The following is a 17651-nucleotide window of genomic DNA, read 5'->3' on the forward strand; positions in this document are numbered from 1 at the left end:
GGAAATGTGACCTGGAAACTCAGAATCACCCAGAACAGAATGGCAAGTCTGTTCTCACAGGATCAGCTAAGATCCCTCCCGCTGATAACAATGTTTAAAACCACCTAAGGCCACTCAGATATATACCGGTGGGCCTGAGCTGGAATGCACTTGATAAAGACCATCCACTGGGAAAGGTCAGGCCCTTGAACCCCTCTGTCTCCCTCCCATACTCAGCAACAAACCACATTTACTTCATGACATCAGGCTTGAATTCACTCTTCAGAATGTGACCTCAGACACAGATAATCAACATAATAAATCATGGCGGCTTCCAAGAGCTGCCTCAGGGAGCCCTAATATCACCTATCGCTTAATCCCTTGGAAATAATACTGGGATGTTTAACAAGGCGGGGGGGGGGGGGAATTCAAGCTGCTCATGATTTTAGTGGTTGCCAAGGCATGAGCACTGTTACCTCCACGACTGCGAAGCCTTTGATGGGGCGTGCTGCGAGGGCCTGGTTGTCCAGGGATGTGACTGTGTACATGGAGCCCATGTCTGACACAGAGGCTGTCTCCGCATTGTCCAGTGGCTCCCCCAGGCTCCCCAGGCTCCCCAGGCTGCCAGTGCTGCATAGGGAGATGTCTAGACTCTCCTGGCTGGATACCACGTGGGGCTCCAATAAGCCAGGAGGGATGGGTGGCTCGAGGCCCGAGGGCAGCGGATCCACAGAGAGGTCACTGACTGTCTGAGAAATACCCTGGGAGCTGCAGATGGAGGCCTGGCTGGTGGAAGCAGATGCGCTGATGCTCATGGCAGGGGTCAGGCTGCTGGATGTGCTGACCTCCAAACTGTCCGTGCTGGGGAAGCCAAGGGTCTTCTCTGGTTCAGCTTTTCCATCACCACCCTCAGCCTTATCCTTTGGCTTCTTGGGGTCTTCATCCTGCAGGGGGATGTAGATCTCATCTTTAAAGACCCCACCGTGGGCATTGCAGGCCTTACGGATAGCACCCCTGACGACACCCTCGTCCAGGTGGGTGGGGATTCCAGAGATCACCAGCAAGCGGCTGTGTGCGGTGGGGCCTACCAGCGCCTGGCAGGCGTCAGCGATGGCATCGCTTGTCACACCCAGCCCCTGTGGGTCCTTCCTGGTGAGGTGTCGGAGAATGATGAGCAGGGTGAGGGCTCGATGAAACCACAGCATGTCTTCTGGCTTGCTGCCCCCAATGCTGAGCATGGCAGAGTCTGACTCCACCGAGCGGGACGACTGGCGTTTCCCAGAGGATGAGGCCTTTTCCCGCTTCATCTTGACTTTCTTCCTCTTAGACAGGAGGCTGGGGCTCTGTGGTGTCTGTCCCGGGGAAGAGGATGAGGAGGACGAGGAGTCACTGAGATTTGGAGTGGTTGTTGAGGTCACCCCGCTGGCTGTGACGCTCATGTTGGTGGGCAGGGTCACTTCGGCCACTGCCAGGCAACCTTCCATGAGTGCGTGAAAGTATGTAGAGAACCTGCCTTGGTCGGTGGTCACTGCTGACCCTGAGCCTCCACATGTGCTGCCCGAGACCCAGCTCTGGGTCTCCTCATCGTATAGCTTATGGAGCTCCGACTGCAAAGCCATCAGCATGGCCAGACAGGGGTTCAGCTGAAGGGCAATGGAGGAGGACAGGCCAGCAGGGTGCTTCCTCTGCTCCAGGGCATGCACTGTGCGCAGCAGCTCTGCCAGGAGATGGAAAACAAGCTCCTTCACGCAGGCCGCCATGTCTGTTGTCCACAGGAAGTTTCCTGAGGCAAATATAAAACAATAGCAGCAGCTGTCACTTGTATGGCACTTGTTCCTTACTGAGGACTGTTCCTGGCACTGTGTTATCAATCCCTATCTCACAGATGAAAAAACAGAGGCTCAAAGAGCTGAAACCTGGTTGATGGCCCCCAGAGTCTATGGTCTTAACCCCTATGCCACATGATTGCACAGAGCTGGGTTCTATGGCTCACACCAAAAAATATTTCTTTCTTTCTCATAAGGTTTATCAAATGAGTTGGTGACAAGTCACAAGAATAGTACTTCCCAAATCATGAGATGCTTACTATTGGGGACACACAATCCAATTTTATCAGACAACCCAGAACAACAAACTGACGAGATATTCCTTTTATTTTTGTTTAAGATTTTATTTATTTATTTGAGAAAGAGAGAGAGAGAGAGAGAGAGAGAGAGAGAGAGAGAACGAGCAGGGAGGGAAGAAGCAGAACCCCTGCTAAGCAGGGAGCCCAACGTGTGGCTCAATCCCAGGACCCTGGGATCATGACCTGAGCCAAAGGCAGACACTTAACCAACTAAGTCACCCAGGCACCCGAAGGTATTCCTTCCTTACTCCCCTTCCAGTCCTGATTTTGTCCACAAGAAAGTCTTACTGCAGGAAGTGTATCTTTCATAGAGAATGCGCCACAGACCCAGAGCCTCTGACAGGCAACAATGGTCAAATTTCCTAATGGAAACTATTTTATAGTAAACCTTCTAATTATGGCAAGGGATACTAATTTTTCATTTAAAGTGGCAACATAAAGTTTCCTTTAAAATTAAAGTTTAAAAAAAGGAGAAAAGAGCTGATTGCCAAAAAACCAAAACAATAAATACCAACAGGCACAATTCGTAGGCATGGCAATCACATAAAGATTGTAATGAGGAGGACTGAAGTTCAGGAAACAGGGTCTAGCACAAGAAGATGGGTCACAGGTTTGTTCCAAGATCCCCTTCGTGTCAGATGTGCATCTTAAATTCACATTAAGCTGCCTGATCTCCTAGGGGTGATGCTGCTTTGTAACTTAACTGAAAATAAACTCATGCTGGTCATGCCACGTGGGGTCCCAGGAAACCATTCACAGAGAACAAGCAAGTGCCTACGGGCCTCAGGGGCACCCCTTCAGATGCTCATGTGACCTCCTCGCCATCGTCCTTCCTCTGCTTTTTGCCACCTCTGTAAGAGGACAGCCTTAGAGAGAATTATCCTCCACCCAGATTGCAAATGGCAGCCGTGAGTGGAGACTGCCCACAGACCTCTCCTTCTCATGGTGGTTTCCTGCTCACCTTCCTTGATCCTATGCCCCAAAGTATTTTAAGGAATTTGAAGGGTGCCTGGGTGGCTCAGTTGGTTAAGCATCTGCCTTCGGCTCATGTCATAAGATCCCGGGGTCCTGGGACTGAGCCCCGCATCAGGCTCCCTGCTTCTCCCTCTCGCTCTGCCACTCCCCCTGCTTGTGCTGTCTCCCTCTCTGTCAAATAAATAAAATCTTACCAAAAAAAAAAAATTTAGTTGCCAACATTGAAAAACTGGGAAATTCACATCAATATCTACATTACTGGCTTTTCTTGAAATAAAATATAATAATAGCTGGCAGGATCGGGGTCACCTTCTCATGTAGCAATGAGTGACAGGGCTCAGAGACTGGCAGAGCATGAGGTGCTCTGGCCCACTCTCATGTCCCCCACTGACATCATCTGTCTGACCCCTGAGGGCATGCAAGAGGACTTTTTCCCTCCTACATCATAAATAATTTCAAAAGTATAGGGAAGTTGAGCTACTTATACAGTAAACACCTGTGCATACACCACCAGGTTCTCCCAGTAACACTCTGCAGTATTTGCTCTTATGTAGCTACCTATCTACCCCTCTATTCACCCAGAAACTCATCTGGTAGTTATTTCAAAATAAGTTGCAGACGTTAGTCTGTTTTATCCCTGAACACTTAGGCAGATATATCACTAATGAAGTTCAATATTTATGTAGAATTTGAGGTGAATTTACATATGGAAAAATACACAACTCTGAAGTTTACCTTTCTATTGAATTTTACCAAAATGCAACCCCTTTTAACCTTTCAGGAACTATGAAGTTATAATGTTTGATCCTGCAACATTATTTACTCCTACACCACCTTTCATCTCCAAAGTTATGAAAATGGCACATATTCATGTTTTAAAGTATGATAAAAATAATCTAATTTTCATGATTAGTTGCCACCCCTCAAAATAATAATACCCTGCACTGTCATGTATGTAGAAGGTGAGATTGCAGGGACGTCTGTCGGGACACAGTCAGCTAAGTGTCTGACTCTCAGGGTTGTGAGATCAAGCCCTATGTTGGGCTCTGTGCAGAATCTGCTTGAGACACTCATCCCTTCCCCCTCCTATGTGCTCTCTCTCTCTCTCAAAATAAATAAATAAATCTTCAAAAAACCAAGAAGGCTAGGCTCTATATGACTGTCAACTCCATAAGCCCTTTTCAAATGACACCCACCTAACAAGAGACCACCAGTGACAAGCCCCTTCCTCAGGCACTGAGCTAGCTCTCCCAGCCCAGTGTGGGAGGAAGGTAAGCCTTACCCAGCAGCTCTACAACTTGCAGGAGGACAGATGTGGGGATGGTGTCGGGCTCATCTTCGGATCTCCCTTCACCATCCTCTGACCTCCAGGACAGCAGCTGTTCCGTGAAGGCCATAGCCAGAGGGAACTCCAGGGGCAGAGAATGCAACACTAGCACAGCTCCAGGAGGTGGAGACACCCCTAGAAGAGAGGCCAAGGAAGAAGTCTCGTAATTGGCAGCACCTGATCAAAATAAGCCTAAGAAAGGGACCCACCAGGTGTGTGTGGAAGAACAGAGCTGGAAGGAAAGCCAACTTGCTCATCTGCTGGAGGCGAAAGGAAACATAACCCCCACATAGAGTCCGCTGCAGGTGCCGGAGAAGTCAGAGGCCATCCCTCCAAAGTCCATTTATCAGTGGAATGAGGGGACAACGGGCAGAGACGAGAATAGGGAGGATAAATACTCACTAGCTGCTTAGATACTGGCCAGCCTAATAAGTCAGCATGGAAATACTAAGTCAGACCTTAAAGATGCTTCATTAGAATATTCCTGGCTTGGTAAAGGAATAATCAGCTGTTTATTAATCACCTGGATTGCAGCTGGGGTGTGGCTGCAATCCCATGAGACCAATAAACTTGTATCAGGTTACAGAGTAGACTAGCGCTACCAGACTCCTCAGCTTGGATTCTTCCTCATTACCTTGTGTCACTGCACGGCCTAAATCTGGCCAGAGATGCTACAGTGAGAGGGAAAAGACCCCAAGGCTTGACATCCACCCTCCACCACATCCTGCACCACACCCCAAGGCCCACTGCAAGCTCTGATCAGACATAAGTTAGGCCATTAGGGGTCTGGGGATCTTGGGACAAGTCAGGAGGAACCATGTTGGACTGGCCTGCATTTTGGGGTGAACGTTTATCTTGTGATAACTGGGGAGTGAGAAGATAAAGATCTTCTGCTTATTTAATTATAAAGTTTAAAGAACAGCTAGTAAAGGCAAAGCACTATAAATCAGCCCTAATGAAAAGATATCATCAAAGTGGTTTTTTGTGTTTTTCCCCAGAGGTCAAATAAATTTATATTTGTCTCTAATGAACATGGATCCATCCTTTCTCGTCAAACACGACAAGGAAGCGCAGTGGAAGTCTGACCAGGTTTTCCTTGCCTCCTTGTGTTCTCTCAGAAACAGTCAGCTGGCACCAGGGCGTGGGGCACACAAGCAGGGGTCAGCAGAGGGGGAGCCCCCACATAAACATGCGCAGGCTTAGCAAAGAATGCCAGGAAGACAAGACCAACTGGGCCTGCTCCCCTGGCCACCAGGATGTTTACCTGCACCCCAGGGAGCCACCCACACCTGAGAGAATTAAGTTTTAATGAACGCTGGAGGAAGGCCACTGGAATTAGGGCAGCTACATGACCACTCTGTTCAGGTCATTCCACAGAGCGCACGCTTGTGAAAGGAAAGGAAAGGAAAGGAAAGAAAAGGAAATCCCCACTGAAGTCTAAGCAGCATCTGCCAGGCCTGCCCCAGGCAAGAAAATCATATTTCATCTCCTGCCCCTAAAGTACACTGTCCTGAGCACCTCTTGTTCTTTACTGGCCAGAAACTGGAACACAGCAAGGTACAAAGTCCTTTCTATTGTCAAAAAGAAGGAAAGCAAAAAATGACTTCATGCTGTTCTTATCAAGCACTAACTCAGAGACATACCTAGTTTGATGTGGACCTTGTCTGTGGAGAGGATCACAGAGGGGTACTGGTTGGCGGTAGGCGGCGGTGTAAGGCCAGTGTTGGCTGGAGACGCATCCCGTGGATAACAGACAGCCTCGATCAGGTTTAGCTGACCATTTCGCTTGACTTTGTGGCCCAGCCCGTACACGAGCACCCGCGCCCACGGCGCCTTGTACAGGGAGGAGCTGTGGAGGCGAAAGGGAGGGTCAGCAGAGCCCGGCCGCATATGCCAGGGATGAAATGGAGGGTAAGAACTGGGCATTTGGAGGTCATTTCCACCACACCTTAGAGGGTCGTTCTGTATAAGGGTGAATTTCCCAAACGCGGAAATATGAGAAGAACTATAGACTATTTCAAATTAAGTACATGTGAAAGAGTAAAAACAATTTGAGTTTTTCTCCTGTCAGTTTCACCAGACTCCAGTTTTCTTTTTTCTCCCACCAGCTCTCCTGGAGAATGGGCAACTTACTCTTTACGGAATCCAGACTGACTTTCTTTGCAAGACACGACAACAAAAGCCGCCCCAGGGAAATTAACATCCATGTTGACTTTGGACTCCGAAATTGGGAACTCTTCAGAGGGGAACTGCTCAGGTGCTGTCTGCAAAGAGAGTTAACAAGGAAAGCCATGGGCTACACACAAGAGAGCGTATCATCCTCCCCAACTCCCAGGCAAAGGATGGAGCCAATGCATATGCAGTCACAGGCTCAGTGGGACAAGAAAGCCCTCGGGGAGAAAGGCCACTATGGATGGGACAAGGGAGAAAGCCTTGAGGAAAAGGAGACTGGTTTGGGGAGGGGGCAGGTTTGGGGAAGAGAGAGTGTCATTTTTAGTAAGCCAATAAGACTTCTGATTAAGAATTATAACCCCAATTCAGGGAACTTAGAGCTTTAGACTTCTACCTGGAGGAAGGAGCAGATCTGTTTCGTCAGCTCCAACAGGCTCTCCTCACCCTGATGCAGAGTCCGGGTGATGGCCACATTGAGCCACTCTCTTACTGTCTGGGAGCTGCCCTGGTAGAAGAGGTCTGTGGCTGAGCAGTTCTGGGAGTGGACGCAATGGTGCAGAGACTGTGCCAAGAGGATGGAGCTGGAGCTGATGGTGCCATCTGGGGTCAGGGAAGAAAATCTAAGTTCACCAGAACAGAAGCCAATGGCGGGTAGAGCCTGGGTAACAATGAGCAGCCTGCCCAGTTAACCAAGACAGGGTAGCTCAGACACAATGTCTCGGATAAGACATTACCAATCAGATCCTATGGACTGTCAGGTTAGAAGAAGGGGTTCACATCAGTGGTCTAAAGTTTTCCTTTCTTTTAAGCAACAAAACTGTTTCCTAAAATCAAATCTGAAGTGGAGGAGCAAGTTTGTTTGTTTGTTTGTTTCTTTCTTTCTTTCTTTTTCTTTTCTTTTTTTGTAAGTAAGTTTCTTAAACAGAAGTGGAGCTGCTTAGATGCAGGGGTTCCCATAGCCTGACTTCATGTGTCCTGGCCCACCCCGAGGCTCCCCCAAGGAACTGCTGGGGAGTCTGTAAAGCAAGTGTTAGGTCATTACAACAAAGTTTCTTCCACACACACTTTAAAGCTTTCCAGATGTTTTAGAGCCTCTGTGTTCTTGGGGTGGGTCTGGGGACCCCAGCACACACACACACTGGCTGGGAGCCCACAGCTGGGAGATGCCTGCTAGGCCTATCTTCGTTTCTGGGAGGCCAAAATGAGCAGGCAAAGGCTGAGGTGCTGGGGGAAGACAGAGGGTCCTGGACTGGGCTAAGTAGCTTCACCATTTAGCATTTGCCAGGGAGCAAACACACAGCATCGGGCCTTGCCAAGGGCTCCAAGCTTAGCAGATACACACAACCTGGCCCATTGAAACAGCTCCACCGGAAGTCACAATGAACCAGTAAAGTCTGCTGTGGAGGAGCTTGTTAAAAAGAACATTTTCCTTTCTTAACAATGCCTGTGAGAATGTCTGTGAGAATTGTACAGTGACAGGACTTCCTAAGTGATGCTTAATTTTCCTTGATCCACAATTTGGTCAGGAAGCTCAATGAGTGCTTAACAAGTCAAGGACTAAACAGGTCATATAGTTTACTTCCATTTTTCAAAGTGAGCAAGCAGAGCCCAAATCATTGAGACTTTTCAGAGCTGTTTATCTGTACTAATCTGGAGGCCCTGCATCACATGGAGAGTGGAGAGCAGGTCCATCACCCTCCCACTCTCCTGCCTAGGGCCAGCTCACTTTCAGGATTATCCCACCCTGAGCTGGTATCACCAGGTATGGCTGGAAGCTAAGGCTCACCTGGGAGGGGAGGAGCCAGGAGCTGATTGGAGAGCAGCTGCAGGTGCTCCAGGGTGATATCCCGGATGGCAGGGATGTGAAAGAGGCGGGTGAACAAGTGTGGCAGCTTCGGGGCAAAGATGTTGAGCAGGGCCATACGGCAGTACAGCCTGGCCAGCGCCGCCTCGCACCGAAGCAGCTCTCTACGAGGAAAGTGGGAGAAGCACTGAGTGCCGGGGCTGGGTTGCAAGGCCACTCTTCCAGTCTTGGCTTCTGTACACCAAGCTAGTCATTTGTGTCTTAAATAGTCATATTTAAGCATGTTTGGATTTTCTCTACTCAAAAATCACTGTGGAAAAAAGGAATGAAAATAGAGGTCCACACAAAAACTTCTACATGTATGTTTACATGAGCACTACTTAGAGTAGCCAAAAAAGGGAAACAACCCAAATGTCCATCAAGTGAAGAACAGTAAATCCACACAGTGGATAAAGCACTGACACCTGCTACGATGTGGATCAACCTTGACGACACCATGCCAAGAGAAAAAGGCCAGACGCAAAGCACCACACAGTACGTTATTACATTTCACAGACTCCAGAATCAAGCAAATCCATAGAAATGGAAGAAAGTTGAGCTGGAAGAGAGAATGGGCATGGAGTTTCTCCTTTGGGTTATGAAAAGGTTTTAAAAGTGATTGTGGTGAGTACTGCACACTTCTGTAAACATACTAAACACCACTGACTTGCAGACTTTAAATGGGTTCACAGTATGTGAACTATAGCTCACTGCAGCTGTTATAAAAAATGCTCTGTGAACACTCTTTATATGATGATTTCTGAAGTCACTGGCTTGCCTTGAATAACAGCTCATTAGTGGCTAAGCAAGTCTCATTTAGAATCACATGTCTTGGCAAATAATCTAATACTAAGCATAGGGGAGGCTCCCTGTATTTCTTTAAGCTAATCACCATTATCAAAAATTCTCCTGATATTAACCACCTAACTAAAAAATCAAGTTAGAAGCAGCCCTATTGTCTCTAAAAAGTCTAGGTTTAAAAGCCACTTGGAGCCATAAGGGCTCATTCTGTATCACCTACTGATTTGAATTAAATTTACCGCTGGTCTATCATAACTCACATTTGGGCATAACGGCAATTAAAGAAGCCACATAAGATTTGATGAGTTTCTACAGCTAAGAAAACTAACACAGCTAAGATGCTGCATTTAGGTGGTTTATTTCTCATCTCCACTGGTCTCTAATATTCTTTTGCCAGACTTTAAAACAAACCACCTCTACCTTCCTCCTTCTGCGGAAGTCCATTTGTTGGTGGCACTAGCACAGCTCAGAACAGGCGAGGCAGTAAAACAGAGGAGGTCTGAATATGCAAGCTGAAAGCCGTTACTCCCCACAGCTTTCCCTTCAGATTTCAGAGGCTGCAGTTGGCAGGGAGATTATTTTGGCTCTGCCCAGCAGCTCCTGCAGACTGCTAATGTCTCTGAAGTCACAGCTGAGCCCTCTTCTGCTTTTTCTAAGCCATGTGAGTGCCTTAGAGCATACCTCTGATGAACATCCCAGAAATTCAGTCACTTTATTAATCAATGAAACCCATGTGGCGGGATCCCTGGGTGGCACAGCGGTTTAGCGCCTGCCTTTGGCCCAGGGCGCGATCCTGGAGACCCGGGATCAAATCCCACGTCGGGCTCCCGGTGCATGGAGCCTGCTTCTCCCTCTGCCTATGTCTCTCTCTCTCTCTCTCTCTCTGTGACTATCATAAATAAATAAAAATTAAAAAAAAAAAGAAACCCATGTGGCATATTTGCTAGTTCTCTTGATACTGAAATCACCACAATACTGAGAATAAATGTCCTACACCTGTAGCCTGACTGTAACCTTACAAAGCACTTTCTTGCCTTCTCGTTCAGTTGCTAGTCAAAGGCCATTAAGTTACATCTATCAGAAACATTTGCCAAAAATACAACTGACTTATGAAATAAAGCTTTAAAAGCTTTTAAGACTATCATATTGATATTTAAGTATATATGTTTTGGGATCCTTTTCAACAGATATTTTGAGTTTTCAGTGTGAGCCAGGGTCCAGATTAGACACTGGGAGCCCTAGCAAAGAGACAAAGCCTCTGCTTTTCAGAGCCTCACAGCCGAGGAGGAGGAAACACAACACAATAAGTTAAACCAAACTAACAGGCAAAAACATCAGGTCCTGGAAAGGAAGTAAGATGCAGTGCTTTGACAACATGTGACTTCATGTTTACTTTAGATAGTGAGGCAAAGCCTCTTTGGAAAGGCGACATACTGAGATCCGAATGACAAGAAAGAGACGGCCACGCAAAGTTCTAGGCAAAGCACCCCAGACTGAGGGAAGAGCACATGTAGAGACACTGTGGAGGACACAAGTGTGTCTGAGACACCCCAAAAGGCTAGCACTGCTGACAGAGTACATGGAACAGCAGAGACTTTGGGGCCCTTGTATGGGTTTTGTGAGCCAGGTTAATGGTTTGGATTCTACTCCAGGGGAAATGGAAAGCCATAGAAGGTTTGAATTAGCAGAGAGAGACAACTTACTGAGGGCAAGCCCATGTTTCCTTGGTGACCTCCACCCAGTGCTAGGCACAGTGCATGCATTCAGAAAGAAAACACCTGGCTAGCTTAACGGACAAATGAGCTGGCTGCTCATGTGGGGCCTGGACATCCTCTTAGTTCTCTCTACTGGGCTGGCTTTGCTCTTGATAACCTTTCCACATTCTTCCAATCTCCAGCTACTCCTCAATACCATCCCCTCCCTGCCCCTGCTGCCGGCTCACAGCTGAGTGCCTGTGGCATAGTCCAGGTTAACACCAGATCCTACAACATTTCTTCCCAACTCCTGCAATTTTGCTGTCACAAGCTTCCTTCTCTCTTTCTCTTAGCTTTGAAGGAAAAGCTTATTTATGATGAAAGGTTCTTGTGGTAAAATATGATAAGTGAATTTCTGTGATCCAGTAGAAAAAAGGGCTTAATTCTACCTGTGTATTTGAAGGTTGGTATTGTCGAGTGTGACCAGCCCATTGGTGGCCGTTCTTCGGTAGCCTGCTGGGGGCCTTTCCAGCATATCAATGGGATACCAGTATCGGACCAGTACACCTTCACTTCGGAGGTATGTTTCTACCTGCACCAATTCGTTTACCTACAACAGTTAAAGGAAAGGCCTGTTTGATTTTTTTGAGCACTGACTTTTCCCCCTCAAGTTTTAAAATACATATATAGATTACAGTAATAAGTATTAGTTTCATGTCACTGAGTCTCTAAAAGGTCAAAGACATCTGGTTAGTATTAACAGCGTGTTTAGTTTTTTCATACTGGTTTTCAAATTTCAACTGGTATATAATCACGAATTACAAATTTAAACACAGGGATCCCTGGGTGGCTCAGCTGGTTAAGTGTCTGCCTCCAGTTTTGGCTCAGGTCATGATCTCAGGGCTGTGGGATTGAGCCTTCATTGGCTCCGCGGTGGGTATGGAGCCTGCTTAAGATTCTCTTTCCCTCTGGCCCTCCCCCCCGACTCTAATAAAAAAAAGAAATTTAAAGACAACAGTGTTATATTTCAATAATTTGGTGCATATTATTTTATGTTGGTTTTATGTTGATAATTCTGTAAAAGCATGGGGCACCTGGGTGGCTCAGTGGCTGGGCATCCAACTCATGATTTGGGCTTGGATCATGATCTCAGAGTCGTGGGATTGAGCTCCGTGTGGAGTTCTGTGCTTAGTGGGGAGTCTGCTTTTCTCTCTTGCTCTTCCTCCTTCCCTCCTAGGTGCCCCCCCCCCCACTCATGCTCTCTTCTCAAATAAATAAATCTTTTAAAAAATAATAATTTTGGAAAAGCAGAGAATCTGATAGCTCTATTTCATTGCACGAAAATAAAAAGTAAACTCATGCATATAAGCTTTGGATTCAAATACGAATGTAGGTTTTGTTTAGGGATTATTATTAAAACAAAAAAGACTCTACTTGAGAAATAACAGAATTATTATTTTAACAAAATTTTTATTTTTCTAATTTATACTTGCACATATTTCCAACTGCTGAAAAACACAGTCGGTTATATATTTTCTGACAACTAGAATCAGAAGGTTGTATCAGAAGGCAGTGGGAGATTAATAGTATTACTGATGGAATTTCCTACTTGGACCTTTACCTTAGTAAACCACCAGTCAATAGCCTCTCTAAATATTTAATAATTCTGGGGGCGCCTGGGTGGCTCAGTTGGTTGAGTGCTGACTCTTGGTTCTGGCTCAGGTTCATGATCTCAGGGTCATTAATTGAGCTCCATGTCGTGCTCTGTGCTCAGCAAATAGTCTGCTTGAGATTCTCTCCCTCTCCCTCTTCTTCTTCCTGCTGCTCATGTGTGCTCTCTCTCAAATAAATACATCTTTAAAAAATTTAATGATAATGATTTGTAATTAAGTTCGGGTAAAATAGAGTCAGTAATAATGTAAACTTCCCATTTCAAAACATTAATGGTACCTAACATTACCTATTTCTGTATCTCTATCTAGATTCTTTCTTTTCCTTTTTTTTTTTATTTGTAAAGATTTTATTTATTTATTCATGAGATACACCCACACAGAGATAGAGACACAGGCAGAGGGAGAAGCAGGCTCCCTGTGGGGAGCCCAATGTGGGACCTGATCCCAGGACCCCAGTATCACAACCTGAGCCAAAGACAGATGCTTAACCACTGAGCCAGCCAGGAGTCCCTCTATCTAGATTCTAGCTTATCTACGTGGTGATAGATCCTTTTTCATCAGAGACTCTTAGGCTTGAACTATGTGTTATCAGTTTTTCTTGCATGGGAAACATCTCAAATGCCAGCATGTGCATGCGATCTTTCGATCGCAGTCATCACTTTCACACAGGACACTGTTTTCAAAAGAAAGCTTTGGCTTTCCCAACACTCATCTTCTGTTCCTTCTTCCCCACTCACGGTCCCTATCCCTGCTGAGAAGCCCATGGGTTTAATACACTCATGTTGCATACTGGGAAACGGAGGCTGAAAGAACCAGTGAGATGGTATGATCAAAATTAAAAAACTATTTCTTTGACTTGTGTCTGTAACAGTCGTGACAAAGACAGATGATCCATTTATTAAGGACCATGGGAGAATGTCCCCGGGACTTGGGTGGGTAGAAGGTAGGGACAGTTTGAACATGGCTGACAAAATGATGGCAGAGGCAGCGTGGTCTGAAGGGGCTGACAGCACTGAGCATTAAGAGCTTATCATCAGGGAATCCCTGGGTGGCGCAGCGGTTTGGCGCCTGCCTTTGGCCCAGGGCACCATCCTGGAGACCCGGGATTGAACCCCACGTCGGGCTCCCGCTGATGAAGCCTGCTTCTCCCTCTGCCTATGTCTCTGCCTCTCTCTCTCTCTCTCTGTGTGTGTGTGTGTGACTATCATAAATTAATTAATTAATTAATTAATTTTAAAAAAAGAGCTTATCATCAGCCCTGATCTGGGCCCATGAGAAAACCTCAGGTGAGCCATCTGGTGTGAGCATTCAGCTCACTTCCCTCATCCCTAGTCTGAGGAGGAATCCATCCGCATGATTATGAGTTTTTTAAAACTTTTTTTTTTTTTTTAAATTTGAGAGAGGGAGAGAGCATGGGTCCACAAGCATGGGTGGGGGCAGGGGCAGAGGGACAGGGACAAGCAAACCACGCTGAGCAGGGAGCTGGATTGGGCCTCAATCCCAATACCCTGGGATCATGACCTGAACTGAAAGCAGACACTTATCCAACTAAGCCAACCGGGCACCCCAGCATGATTGTTTTTTAAGGCACATGGCATCTGGGCATGAAAGTTTCCATGTATATAAAAGGTTGTTTACTCACTGAATCAACATCTAAGACAACTCCATGAAGCCCAAAGGTTTTTAGCATCCCCCGGATGGCGAATTTTGGCAGAGCAGTTCCCACTGTACTGCTGGCTACATTGTTGCTGTCTGGAGAGCGGGTTACTACGGTGAGACCTGAGGAGGGCAGAGGGAGAAGGTTTTTCAGAAGCAAGTACCATTATTATTTTGGGACCCTGTATTTTAGGGCTGAAAATAGCTCTATAGCATCTAACAATATCTTAGTTTAGTTGTAACTAAAAAGGTATAAAGCTCAGTCTTGAAGATCATACAACTAAATGTTGTAAGAATTACTATAATAAAAAATAAATAAGCCAACTAAAAAATTGACAAGGAATTCAAATAAACATTTCTCCAAAGGAAAATGAAGATACAGATGAAAAGATATTCCATGTTATTAGAGAGACAGAAGACCAAGCCACAATGAGACACTACTTCACATCCACTAGGATGGCTATAATCTAAACTATAGGCCGTATTAAGTGTTGGCAAGGATGTGGAGAAACTGGAAGCCTTGTATATTTCTAGTGGGAATGTAAAATGGTGCAGTCACTTTGGAAAATCCTCTGGCAGTTCCTTAAGAAGTTCAACTTATCATAGGACCCAGCAATCCCACTCCTACATATCTACCCAAGAGAAATGAAAACACATGTCTGCACAAAAACCTGAACACAAATGTTCAGAGCAGCATTACTTCTGTAGCCAACAGTTAGAAACAACCCAAGTGTTCATCATTTGATGAGTGGATTAAAAAAATGGGGTATTATCCACACAATGGAATATTATTTTGCCATAAAAAGGAATAAAGTACTAACACATGCTACAACGTGGATGAACTTTGAAAAACTGTGCTATATGAAAGAGGCCAGACACAAAAAAAACCACATGTTGTATGATTCCATCTATAGGAAATGTCCAGAAGAGGCAAACCTGTATCTACAAAAAGTAAATTAATGAGGCTCAAGGGAAGGAGAAACAGGAAATGATGGGGGTATAGGATTTCTTTTTGGAGGCTGAAAGTGTCCTGGAATTAGACGCAATGGTTTGGTGGCTGTACAACTTTAAGAATATACTAAAAACTGAATTGTATACTTTGAAAGGGTGAATTTCATGGTAAGTGTAGATTATATCGAAATGTAAAATGTAAATCATATCTAAAAAAGAGAAAGAAAATATATATTCCTCTGTTCCTGACATTCTCATATTTTTGTGAAAGTCTAATAATGAGTGGTTTCCATTTTTCTTTTTTGTGCTTTTCTGTGTTTTCATTTCCTCAAAATACACAATAGATTTTTAATCAAAAGAATAAATGTGTTCTATTAAAATTCTAAAAAGTAGAGTGCAGTCACACATTCATGATTATAGCTCAGCAGCCATGACTAAGGCTGGTAGGCCTATCTGGAAGCCTCCACCCATGCTCCACTTCTCCCTCTGCACAGGTGCCTGTCTCACTCTGTGCATGCTAGGGAGTTCGGGGAATGTACAGGAGGCCACCAGAGGCCAGACCAACAGGAAGCTTTAGGGCCTCACAGAGGAGAGGCTGTGAGAGGTCCTGTCACTCCGAAAAAGGAGAGTCAGCCCATAGGAGCTAGCAGTTGCTCTGCTCACACTCAAGTGAAAACCCAACTTCTCATCCCATAGGAAGCTTCACAGATGAAGTAAGAGGGTAAGCAGAACCTTTTCGAACTTTATCAATTGTGAACTTGTTCGCTTCATCTTTAATGTCTTCAATGGTAGGAAGATACAGGTCTCTTGGGATGCCACCATTCTCCTCGTAGAGAAATTCAACTGTCTGTCGGGCAATGTCCACCATGCCTAAAAAACATAACCAGGCTGGTAACTCTCCGAAGAGTACAAGGTCTTTGGATCAGCCATAACACTGAGTCATAATGAGAAAGAAAATATAAGAGAATCTCTCAAACACCAGCCATGGGAGTACATAGCTTTTTGGGGAAGGTAATTATGGGGCATCTAGCAAGTTTAACACACTCAATGCCCTACTTGTAGGAAGTGCTCAAACTTCTCCTATAGAAACACAAGCATGAGTGTGTAAAGATATAAGTGTATAAAGATATAAGAACACTCTTTGCAGCACTGTGGAGAAATCCCAAAATGGAAATAATGAAGGTACTCATCAATACAGAATGGCTAAAAATCATGGGACATTATTATGTAATCATTTCAGTTGAGTCAAAAGAACCAAGTAGAGGACAAGTGGAGAGTAAGAAGTGAGGGAAAGGCTGCTTCTTACTTTGTACATTTTTGTACTGTGTGACTTTTTACAGCAAACATCTGCTGCTTCAGACAGAGCTCCACCAACTTCCCCTACTCAGTACCAGAATCTGCCATGTTCTTCCTTCCCAGGGAGAGAACACATCATTGAGTTCACCAGCAACTACCACTATTCATTAATAAATGCAGTCAAAGAATGTCCAAAGCCCTGAGGAGAGGGCACTGTGGGGTGTACAGAGACATGGGAAGCAGCGTCTCCATCTGCCAGCACTGCCTAGGCTCTCACTTGGCTTGGGAAGCCTGGGAGCAGACATGGGTGTGGCCACAGGTACACTCGCACGGGCTGATCTTCCTCACACTGGTCTCCCACTCCTTCATTTGCCAGCCTTGCTGGAGGGAGAAGGCGTGGTGATTTTCGAAGCATACTTTAGGAGGAGAGAGCTGCTAATCATACAAGGATGCCTAGAGAAAGAACTGTCAGAACAGACCAGAAATGTGGCCTGAAACTGGAAGATGATGGAAAAAGCATCTTTGCAACATTTTCCAAAGGAATTGGGGAGAGGAGAAAAAAATTCTCTGCTGTCTCCTTAGCAGGAATACAGGAGCATGAGGAGATTGCCGAGTTCAAGCACACTCAGCACAGGGGCAGTTTCATTAGCCTTCCTAGGGGACCTGACAACAGGAGGTTGATCCACCTCACCAAGGTGGCTCTTTGGGGACCACGAGCCACCCACCACCTCTTTTTCACCTCTGCCACTGCTATATTGAAGGAGACTATATTCAAAAGGTAAATGCTTTGTGCTTAAATTAATATAGTTCATATGACTAGTCATAGTACACAGACGGATCCTGAGAGAATGCCTTGGCAAGAGGCCACCTCAGGGGTAGGAGGCGCTTCTGGGTGAATCATCAGTCTGCCTCTGGCCCAGGGGCCACTTTTGGATGATCAGATTTCCTGCTGTGCTGTCTATACCTTCCCATAATTGAACTGGGAGCAAAGGAGGAGAAGGCACACTTGGCCATAGACATTGAGGGTGGCTCTGGCATCAAAAGATACATGAAAAGAAATCCAAATTGAAGCAGAACTGATGTCAAAATGAAGGCATAGCAAACAGTGATCATACTCAAGAGCTTTCCATCTGCACACTGTAAATTTTATCCCCTTTCT

At 45.7% G+C, this 17651-nt stretch overlaps 1 protein-coding gene across 7 annotated transcripts in view; it reads right to left on the reverse strand.

Moving 5' to 3' along the window:
- Positions 1-17651, reverse strand: part of HECTD4 (HECT domain E3 ubiquitin protein ligase 4) — a 188882-nt gene that overhangs the window by 20369 nt on the left and 150862 nt on the right. For all 7 annotated transcript variants that reach the window (XM_038575137.1, XM_038575138.1, XM_038575139.1 and 4 more), the window contains 9 exons: positions 15929-16066; positions 14232-14368; positions 11366-11526; positions 8365-8546; positions 6973-7178; positions 6540-6670; positions 6050-6255; positions 4362-4541; positions 456-1762 (listed from right to left, as the gene is read on the reverse strand). In XM_038575137.1, the coding sequence (XP_038431065.1) occupies positions 456-1762; positions 4362-4541; positions 6050-6255; positions 6540-6670; positions 6973-7178; positions 8365-8546; positions 11366-11526; positions 14232-14368; positions 15929-16066 (2648 nt within the window). The remainder of the gene's footprint in view (positions 1-455; positions 1763-4361; positions 4542-6049; positions 6256-6539; positions 6671-6972; positions 7179-8364; positions 8547-11365; positions 11527-14231; positions 14369-15928; positions 16067-17651) is intronic.

Source organism: Canis lupus, chromosome 26 (assembly GCF_011100685.1).
Source record: "Canis lupus familiaris isolate Mischka breed German Shepherd chromosome 26, alternate assembly UU_Cfam_GSD_1.0, whole genome shotgun sequence".
NCBI classification, from domain to species: domain Eukaryota; kingdom Metazoa; phylum Chordata; class Mammalia; order Carnivora; family Canidae; genus Canis; species Canis lupus.